The sequence below is a fragment of the Salmo trutta genome, unplaced genomic scaffold (assembly GCF_901001165.1).
Source record: "Salmo trutta unplaced genomic scaffold, fSalTru1.1, whole genome shotgun sequence".
NCBI classification, from domain to species: domain Eukaryota; kingdom Metazoa; phylum Chordata; class Actinopteri; order Salmoniformes; family Salmonidae; genus Salmo; species Salmo trutta.
This window is the reverse complement of record NW_021822189.1, coordinates 1,000,683-1,011,623: the sequence shown is the minus strand read 5'-3', so window position 1 is coordinate 1,011,623 and position 10,941 is coordinate 1,000,683. Positions and strand designations below refer to the sequence as shown.

General features: G+C 40.6%; 1 protein-coding gene across 1 annotated transcript in view; it reads right to left on the bottom strand.

The window, feature by feature from the left end:
- The window catches only part of LOC115180840 (transcription factor AP-2-delta-like), a 16,721-nt gene extending 5,992 nt beyond the window's left edge, over nt 1–10,729 (bottom strand). Inside the window, exons 1-5 of the mRNA XM_029742999.1 lie at nt 10,207–10,729; nt 9,112–9,621; nt 5,935–5,995; nt 605–770; nt 1–106 (exon numbers count right to left, since the gene is read on the bottom strand). The exon at nt 1–106 is cut by the window's left edge and continues 13 nt beyond it. Coding sequence (XP_029598859.1) covers nt 1–106; nt 605–770; nt 5,935–5,995; nt 9,112–9,621; nt 10,207–10,245 — 882 coding nt within the window. The 5' untranslated portion in view covers nt 10,246–10,729. The remainder of the gene's footprint in view (nt 107–604; nt 771–5,934; nt 5,996–9,111; nt 9,622–10,206) is intronic.
- Nucleotides 10,730–10,941: the final 212 nt, after the last annotated feature.

Sequence of the window (10,941 nt, the reverse complement as noted above, 5' to 3'; positions counted from 1 at the left end):
GGTGAGGAGTGTAACGTTGGCAGCTTTTCTCCGTCCAGCTGGCAGGTTGAGTCCCAGTCGATCCAACTTCTCTCTCAGACAACGACCACCATTCTTAGACTTAGCTCTGCATTAAAAGACATGATCACATCTTCACATCAATACTAAAAATGTATTAACCCCTATAAAACATTCCCATTAATTATAATCCACATAATAATTCCCATTTCCTGTTGCTGCAGGATTCTTTTATGCTGTGAGAAACTGGGTCAAATTAACATACTAAACATACATCTGTTTATCTCTCAGATATAGGACAGACACGTCAACATCTATTTTCTTTGTATTACTTTTTGACTATCTGCTTTGCCATGTATGAATGTGTAACCCTCCCATATATTATCACTTCACTATCAAACATCAATAATACAATACCGATCACTTTCAGAAAAAACCTCATGAGTGTAAAACTGTCATCAGAACCTAAAATACAAATGTGTTTTACTCCATTGTTCATGTTTTTGTTATCATTTGTGTGTGTGTGTGTGTGTGTGTGTGTGTGTGTGTGTGTGTGTGTGTGTGTGTGTGTGTGTGTGTGTGTGTGTGTGTGTGTGTGTGTGTGTACCTGCGTAATATTCCTCCCAGAAGTGAGGCGTTGAGACACTCTGGAGGCGAGAGGCGTCTCTTCACCTCAGCGATGGTGACTTTATATTTAGAGGTTGAGCTCAGGAGGGACAGACGGCCGGGGACAGAGCAGAACAGATCTGTAGGGTTGACCACACAGGTACCTCCTAGATAGAACACAGTAACACAACAAATAAACACGTATATACAATAACATATAGGGTTCAGGGACCTAACCCTAACCTCCTAACCCCCTAACCCTAACCCTAACCACACAGGTACCTCCTAGACACAACACAGTAACACAACAAATAAACACTAACCCTAACCTCCTAACCCTCCCCTAACCCTAACCCTCCCCTAACCCTAACCCTAACCCTAACCCAGACGGCCGGGGACAGAGCAGAACAGATCTGTGGGGTTGACCACACAGGTACCTCCTAGATAGAACACAGTAACACAACAAATAAACACGTATATACAATAACATATAGGGTTCAGGGACCTAACCCTAACCCCCTAACCCTAACCTCCTAACCCTCCCCTAACCCTAACCCTCCCCTAACCCCAACCCTAACCCTGACCACACAGGTACCTCCTAGACACAACACAGTAACACAACAAATAAACACGTGCGTGTGTTCGTGTGCGTGTGCGTGCGTGTGCTTGTGCCTGTGTGTGTGTGTGTATGTGTGTGTGATAGTCGTGTGTGAAGTCCAGCTGTGTGACAGTTTCCTGCCTGGCCTGTCAGTCAGACTCACGTCTCTGAAAGCTGTGAGTTCACATCATATTAATTCCTCCAAAAATGTTTTGAATCAAAGTAGTTTGTATTTTATGTTGCCACGGGCAATGGAAAAAGAGCTTTTGCCGGTAGTGCGGTGGAGCGCGTGGGCCCAGAGGCGATAGCGCTATTTAAGCAGTGGAGAGTAGCCTCGGGCAGCGGCGCGAGCGGCGGCGGGATCACACGCGGAATCAAGCGCCTTTTACAAGTTTGCCACGAAAATTAAAGAAAAAGAGACACGGGCCAAATGTCATTCTCTTCCTATTTTAAAAACAATGTTTATAGCACCTGTCACAAGACAGCACAGCCCACACAAACCCAGCAGCCGTCTGAGAGAGGGCGCGTGCACGTAGAGGGCACACGTCTGCTGATAAGCTTGATCAGATGCTGAAGGCTTGGTGGGATGCTGGTGATTAAAACACAGACAGTGCTCTAAGTAGGAGCCGCGTTTCTGGAGATATTTCTTTTGAAAAAGGTTGTGTGAATATTCATGGCGCCAAAGCCGGCGTCAGAAAGAACAACATTAATATGATCTCAGCTGAATTCGGGCCGCGCCGCATTAGCATATCAAAGCGGCCGCCCGAGGCGAGAGAAGCTATCGATACGGGAGCGCGAGGTAAAGCAAAGATTATTGGTTGTGATGGTTGGAGCAGTGGAGCTCGCGGCTAAATCCTGCACACCATTAACCGAAAGTGATAGCGGAGGGATTCCCGCATCAACCCTCCAGAACACAACACCAAGACAGAGTAACACACACGCACCTGCACTGTTTATTCAACTACACAGGCTGCTTAGTGGAAAATTACACGTGTGTAAAGCTAGAGAATAACAGAAAAATAACGCCGTATTTCATAGATCACAGCAACAGATAACAGGTAAAAATACTACTACAGCAACAGATAACAGGTAAAAACATTATCACAGCATCAGATAACAGGTAAAAATACTACTACAGCAACAGATAACAGGTAAAAATACTACTACAGCAACAGATAACAGGTAACAACAACATTATCACAGCATCAGATAACAGGTAAAAATACTACTACAGCAACAGATAACAGGTAAAAATACTACTACAGCAACAGATAACAGGTAAAAATACTACTACAGCAACAGATAACAGGTAACAACATTATCACAGCATCAGATAACAGGTAAAAATACTACTACAGCAACAGATAACAGGTAAAAATACTACTACAGCAACAGATAAAAATACTACTACAGCAACAGATAAAAATACTACTACAGCAACAGCTAACAGGTAAAAATACTACTACAGCATCAGATAACAGGTAAAAATACTACTACAGCATCAGATAACAGGTAAAAATACTACTACAGCAACAGATAAGAGGTAAAAATACTACTACAGCAACAGATAACAGGTAAAAATACTACTACAGCAACAGATAACAGGTAAAAACACTACTACAGCAACAGATAACAGGTAAAAACATTATTACAGCATCAGATAACAGGTAAAATTCCCGGAAAGCAGTTCGCTCTTTGTTCTCCTTACCAAGCTCGAGCTAAAATGTTTTTATTTTAATCTTATTTTCATTTTTTCATTTATATTTATTTTACCACTCTGAACATCTGGAAAAGTCTTGTGTCAACAGCCTCGTGGATTAAAATCAGCAGGAACAATATCTCAGAGTTCAAATTATCTCTTTCTACATCATTAGGCTATATTTCATTATACAGTTCATTTACAATTTATCAATGATAACAAATAATAAAAACAGTCATAAGTCTTTACTAATGGCATCAAAACATCTTTCAGTTATTACTGTGAAGGATAACACTATGAAATGAACAAAACATTACATTTTAGTCATTTAGCAGACGCTCTTATCCAGAGCGACTTACAGCGGTGTGAATGCATACATTTCATACAATTTCATACATTTTTTTCTCTGTGCTGGTCCCCCGTGGGAATCGAACCCACAGCCCTGGAGTTGCAAACACCATGCTCTACCAACTGAGCTACAGGGAAGGCTATTAATATGAAGGCCAACACTATGAAATGATCAAAACATCTTTCAGTTATTACTGTGAAGTTCAACACAATGAAATTATCAAAACATCCTTTAGTTATTACTGTGAATGCCAATACAAGTAAATTATCAAAACATAATTTGGTTATTACTGTGAAGGCCAACACAATGAAATTATCAAAACATCCTTTGGTTATTACTGTGAAGGCCAACACAATGAAATTATCAAAACATCCTTTGGTTATTATTGTGAAGGCCAACACAATGAAATGATCAAAACATCCTTTGGTTATTACTGTGAAGGCCAACACTATGAAATGATCAAAACATCATTTGGTTATTACTGTGAAGGCCAACACTATGAAATGATCAAACTCCATTTGCACACACTGTATACAGATTTTTCGATTGTGTTATTGACTGTACTTTTGTTTATCCAATGTGTAACTCCGTGTTGTTTTTTGTCGCACTGCTTTGCTTTATCTTGGCCAGGTCGCAGTTGTAAATGAGAACTTGTTCTCAACTAGCCTACCTGGTTAAATAAAAGGTGAAATAAAATAAGTAAAAAATAAATAAAAACATCCTTCAGTTATTACTGTGAAGGATAACACTGTGAAATGATAATTAGTTGTTCTTGCTGAAGAGAAAGCACAACTCTAGATGTATTATTATTCCATGTATTCCGCCCGCTCTAGAGCGTAAACTATTAAGCAATTATCACGAAACCAATATCCAAATATCCAGGCTGCCCCAATTTAGATTGATTGAGAAAATGTTCTTGATAAGCTTTCATACTTTTTGAGCAGATTCAAATGTATTGTCATGAGTCTTGTCCTGGAGGCAGAACTGAGCGATTTCCCCTTAGATAGGCCAGCTGTAAAGTCAAAATTGGCTATAGGCAATTGAAAAAATTTATGAAAAAAAAAAAGTGCTTTTTGGACTTCATTTAAATTTAGGATTAGGCATTAGGGTTAGCAGTGTGGTTAAGAGTTAGGGTTAGGGTTAGGATTAGGCATTAGGGTTAGCAGTGTGGTTAAGGGTTAGGGTTAGGATTAGGCATTAGGGTTAGCAGCGTGGTTAAGAGTTAGGGTTAGGGTTAGGATTAGGCATTAGGGTTAGCAGTGTGGTTAAGGGTTAGGGTTAGGGTTAGGATTAGGCATTAGGGTTAGCAGCGTGGTTAAGGGTTAGGGTTAGTTTCAAAATTAGATTGTATGAGCTATCAACACCAACACTTTTATCCCGATTTTTGATACTATTTATACTTTCTGTATAAATGAACAAGAGTTTAAATGAGAACCACAGGAATACAGAGATAGAAATTCAAAATGATCCTGCTCCTATATCGCCAACGTTAAAACGTTCAAGCTATTCTAAATTCAAATTCTTAAAAACTTTATCTACTATAAGTATGTACTGTATATTTTGCATAAAATAATTCACCAACAGTAACTCTTGAACCGTTCAAGCTAGAGACACCAAATCAACTTTCACATGTTCAGGCTTCCTTAACTTCACTTTGATAAACTATAAACAGAGGCAATTGGCATAAATTAGTATTACATTTCATGGATAAAATGCCAAAAATATGGTTTTAGACATTTTAAATGCATTTACAGAAGCAATTAGGGTTAAGTTCCTTGCTCAAGGGCACATCAAACGATTTTTCACCTATTCAGCTCGGGATTCAAACCAGCGACTTATTGGTTAGTGGTCCAACACTCTAAACCACGAGGCTACCTGCCATCCCATAAACACTTTAAAACAAGCTTTTTATTAGTTATTATTATTACTCCTTTTACTGTTATTACAACTGTAATTATTACTATCAAGCTACTATTACTGTTATTATTGCTGTCATTATAACAATTACTATAACTGTTATTGTTATTATTCATATTATTGTTTCTTGTTGTTGTTGTTAGGCAATATGATTTTTTATTTCTTCTTTTCATAATAGAGTTGGTTTGAGAATGACTGATCAGAGTGAAAGGATGATGCACTCTCTATTGTACAATGGAAGTTGTACTGAAATCCGACACAGCTTCAGGCAGAGTAGTAGAATTGTCTGGTTTGAAGAGAAAGTGCTTGCGTGCATGACAGGACATTTCACCTACACCAACAACTTTAAACACAAACTGACAGAAACATGTAAAATAATACCGTGGTGTGTCGTAATATTGGCTAATTCAAAAACAATATATTTTCACTTGATTTAGATTCCGTCATGTCTGTTCGATTGTTCAGTTTACCAGACAGAGGAGGAGATTGGTATTCATGATAATGTGTGTAAGGTGTGTGTTGTAAGGTGTGTGTTGTAAGGTGTGTGTTGTAAGGTGTGTGTGTAAGGTGTGTGTTGTAAGGTGTGTGTTGGTGTGTAAGGTGTGTGTGTGTGTGTGTGTAAGGTGTGTGTTGTAAGGTGTGTGTTGCAAGGTGTGTGTGTAAGGTGTGTGTTGTAAGGTGTGTGTGTAAGGTGTGTGTTGTAAGGTGTGTGTGTGTAAGGTGTGTGTGTAAGGTGTGTGTGTGTGTGTGTGGGTGAGGTGCCTTTACCTCTCCGGATGACGCCGCCTTGGCCATTGAGCATGAGCCCGCACTGCGCCTCCACGGAGCCCTGAAACGGTGTCACATTATTAATAATAACAAAAGCAATAAGAAGAAGAAGAAGAAGAATTGTATTAATGATAACAATAATAATACTATTTGTATGAATAATATGTGGCGGCAGGTAGCCTAGTGGTTAGAGAGTTGGACCAGTAACCGAAATGGTTGCCAGATCAAATCCCTGACAAGTAAAAAATCTGGCGTTCTGGCAGAACTCACTGTTCCTAGGCCGTCATTGAAAGTAAGAATTTGTTCTTAACTGACTTGCCTAGTTATATAATAGTAATCATGCATTAATAAGGTAGGAACACGGGCTCTATTTAAAACAACCCCGTTAATCCCCGGGCGAGCACAGACACAGCCCTGATTAAAATAAAACACTCGGTCTATCTCGCGCCAAACGGAACAGGCCGTGTAAGTCTTTTTAACAAACTCTGGCTGTATAGTATCTTTTTACTCCGAAGCTAAAGTGATTATAAAATCAATATACAAAACGCAGAGGTCTTGCATACATTAAGTGTCTAACAGGAGAAAGGGTTAGGGTTAGGGAGCATGACGGGGGGAAAGGTGTGGCAGCTCTTTTGTTGAGCATGAAAATCTCTTTATGTTTTCAAAGATGCTATGTCTGTTTCTGCGCCAGACCGCATCTGTTCTGCTCAGGTTCACGTGCCTCTTTCTAAAGGGCGCAGACCGATTCCCAATGTGTGTCCCTCTAACCTCCCAACAACACCACTCACAGGCCTGATAACAATCTACATAACGAAAGTGACAAAGATGGTGACATATTGAAATGTATGAACATTAAATAAAAACAATATTCTTATAATCAGAATCACAATATCGGTTATCCCCATCACCATCAATCATAATAGCCTAAATAAGAGAATATTCACAACAGGAAAAACAATATGGAGAACACCATCCCCATTATTCTAATAATTATTGTTACAGATCCGACCAGGAGACTATTTCACTATGCTATGGTACGCTATGTTATTAATATTATTATTCAACAAGTTATCATATAGAACTATATTAATATGATTAATAAAGTAGTTATCATATAAACCTTTATCAATATTAATAAAGTAGTTATCAGATTAATCTATTAGTCGATGTGCCCTTGAGCAAGGAACTTAACCCTAATTTGCTCCAGTGGCGCTGTACTACTATGGCTGACCCAGTAAAACAACACATTTCACTGCACCTATCATACTACTATGGCTGACCCTGTAAAACAACACATTACACCTATCAGGTGTTTGTGACAATAAAATATTTGTTTTATTATTTACAAAAAGAAATATAATGAATAATATACATATAAACGTATATTAATATTACGAATCGAGTAGTTAAATAAAAACCTATTATTAATCAAGTAGTTAAATAAAAACCTATTATTAATCAAGTAGTTATCACATAAACCTATATTAATAGTATTAATCAATTAGTTATAATTTAAACCTATATTAATATTGCTTACAAGTAAAGTAGTAATACAATAGCTCTAAATTAATATGATTAGTTGAGTATATATATATATATATATATGCCTACCAGTTGAATTACTTCTGGTATCCTAGCAGTTTGGTTGTTCAGTTTAAAAAGGAATATTGCAATAAAGGAATGGTTTTTCTGTCCCGTTCAGCGTGTTTAACCGAGACCGCAGCTCAGATGTTGCTGCATAAAGAACCGGTTGATTGACATTAAGTCGGTAATTGGATAAACTACGGTGCTTTATGGCGCTCCCGCGACCCATTGTGCCGCGAACCCGGATCCCTTAATCCGCCTTTCAGAGAAGAGAGAAGCAGCGGCTTCACACCGCCTCACCAGCCGGACACACACACTCACTCACACTATTTCTTTACATCTAAAAGAATAGTTAAAATATATGTCACGTGCATATGGAGTAAAGTAGAGGGTGGACTGCATAATGGAAGTGGATTTCTCAGATTAACCGTTTAAATGAAGCATTTATTCTATTTCGTTTTGTTCTAGATTACTTAATCTTCATTTGACCCATTTTGATTGAACTTCTCTCCACCGAGTATAATATTAGCCTAATGTAGGTATCGACTGTCATACATGGAATGTTCTGTTTCTATTTTGACTGAACCCTCCTCCTGCTGCTTTTCAAAAGGACTGCAACGCGTGAGAGGGAACAGAGCTGGGCTTGTGTCTGTTTGGAAAGGGCGGAGACGGACTCTGACCATAGAGATAGATAGAGGACTCATCTTTGTATCTGTGCTATGATAGCGTATGTGACAGCATGGGCGCCATTGAGACTACATCCTTTTTAAAGTAGTACATTTTGTTCTTATTCATTGTCTGATTGTTCCCAACTCATAGGAATCCAGATCCAGTTGACTACTTTAAAATGGTGGAACGCCTCAATGGCAATGTCCATTCTTAAACGGGTTATATACATGGTGAGTACTCTGTCTGTCTGTCTGTCTGTCTGTCTGTCTGTCTGTCTGTCTGTCTGTCTGTCTGTCTGTCTGTCTGTCTGTCTGTCTGTCTGTCTGTCTGTCTGTCTGTCTGTCTGTCTGTCTGTCTGTCTGTCTGTCTGTCTGTCTGTCTGTCTGTCTGTCTGTCTGTCTTTATGACTCTGACTGAATGAGACAAGAGTTAGGAGATAGCGGTTAGGTTTAAGGAGTTAGGAGCTAGGAGCTAGGAGTTAGGGCCTGAAAATAACTTTGTAGTTCATTATAGCCAGTGTGGCTATTGGATGAAAAATGTCAGCAGCTGTGTTTAGACTTGGTGTTTGATCAGGATTACAACAGTGGGGGAGAGGAGAAGAGAGGAGTGGAGAGGAGCAGGGAGTAGGGAGAGGAGAAGAGAGGAGTAGAGAGGAGAGGAGGGGAGATGAGGGGAGAGGAGCAGAGAGGAGTGGAGAGGAGCAGGGAGTAGGGAGAGGAGAAGAGAAGAGAGGACAGGAGAGGAAGGAAGAGGAGGGGAGATGAGGGGAGAGGAGAAGAGAGGAGTGGAGAGGACGGGAGAGGAGAAGAGAGGAGTGGAGAGGAGAAGAGAGGACAGGAGAGGAGGGGAGATGAGGGGAGAGGAGAAGAGAGGAGTAGAGAGGACAGGAGAGGTGTGGAGAGGAGAGGAGAAGAGAGGAGGTACCTGCAGGTCATCCGCCCCAGGGGTAGGGAGCCCCAGACCTGCCGCAGGCAGCAGTCTCTGGTCGTGGTGCATGCTATACTGTCCGCCGTGTGACGTCATCAAAGACAGGTCATGTCGCCGATAAGCGTCCAAGCAGCCCAGCTCGCGCCTCTGCTGATCATCCAGGCACGAGGACTTCAGTGCACGGGCGCTGTGCAGGTTGATGAAGTCTGCATCTCCATGTGTTGCATGGTGGATCTGCTGATAGTACTGCCCGGAGTGGAGAGAGTTGAGGCCATATGCTTCTGGGCCCACGGCTGGGTGGGAGTGCTGGAAGTCATAGTGGAAGGACTGGTGGTGCAGGGGGGTGTACTGGTGGTTGGTGGAGAAGTAGGGCGAGGCGAACTCTGTGGCCGCCGGGGGGTAGGCCGTGAGCGGCGAGGACGAGCTGTAGGCCACCGAAGAGTTGGCGACGCTCTCGAGGCAACCGAGTTGCATCAGACGGTAACTGTTGGACCCGTCATGACGTATCTGAGAGGAAGAAAGGAAAGGAAAATCTCAGCAGTGTAATTTCATTTACAATCTCTTTAACCGCCAGCTGTCTCCCAAACATGTTCTCACACACGTTGACACAACTGAAACACTCAAGACGCTTAGAAAAAAATAGATGAATATGTCATTCCACGAGCCCACGGTGTTTGTATGTGCATGTTGTTCACCGTTCTGTCATGCTGGGTTCATCGTTTTAGAGCTCGTGTTGTTCTATTTTTATTTGTATTTTATTACTATCGAACTGCGGTCTCAGCTTTACGGGAGACGGATGGCAGGTAAGTAGGGTGAGCCACCATAATGTTGTAATCACTCCCGTTACCGGTTTTACACACAGGAGGCTCATCTGCCTCTCTCTCTCCACACTAAAACAACCCCCATTACACCAAGACAGCCCCTGGTCCCACGGTATATGAAGACCTGTTTTCTGGAGACCCATTCACAATGATTTGTACTCTAAATCTGCATGTAGCCTCCATAAACAGTTGTGATTAATATAACTGATAGAGAATATTCCTTAATGTTATTTATAATGAACAATGAAGAAGAGTGATAATAAATAAATACCTCGGAATCATGGACCAGGCCGGGAAATGTGGCTGACATGTTCTTGCTCCGGTAACCCGCTTTCCCCCTTGATCAAATAAATGATTTCCGTTAAAATCCCCAAAACGAAAGAAATGTAAAAAGTCCCTGCGTAGAGCCGCAGATAGCCGGTGAAGCAGGAGCCCTCTGTACCATCACACCGGCTGGCGCGCCGATTTTGTACTTGCAGGGTATTTCTGTTGTGATGTCGTCGGTGGTCCCCTGATAATATAGTTAGAAATGAAGCATCAGCACTGAGGAATGGATGGAGGACAATAGAAGAGCTAGCTGCTTCCATCCCAGGAGACAAGGAATACATATTGTAACTTCCCTAATAAGGAACCGACACTCTTTCATCAATTTTTGTGGACATTTTCTTTTTGCTCGTTTGTATTGGCTTTCTTCCTTTCACCCACATGGCTTAAACCTAGGCTATTACAACAGGAATTGGATTTTCAACAGAAATGTAAGTTGCTTTTGAAACATCCCCTGGTTTATATATTGATTATTACTTAAACATGTATTTTCGTTTAAACTAAATGTGTTTAATGTATTTCATTTTTTCAAACAGAGCACTCCATTGCCGTGCACGTCACCGAATCTCTATTAAACCAATTATTATTACTACTACTACTAGCATATTACTAGTACTATTATTATTGATGTTTTATTGTTATTGTTATCCTTATTATTGGTGTTTAATTATTATCATTATTG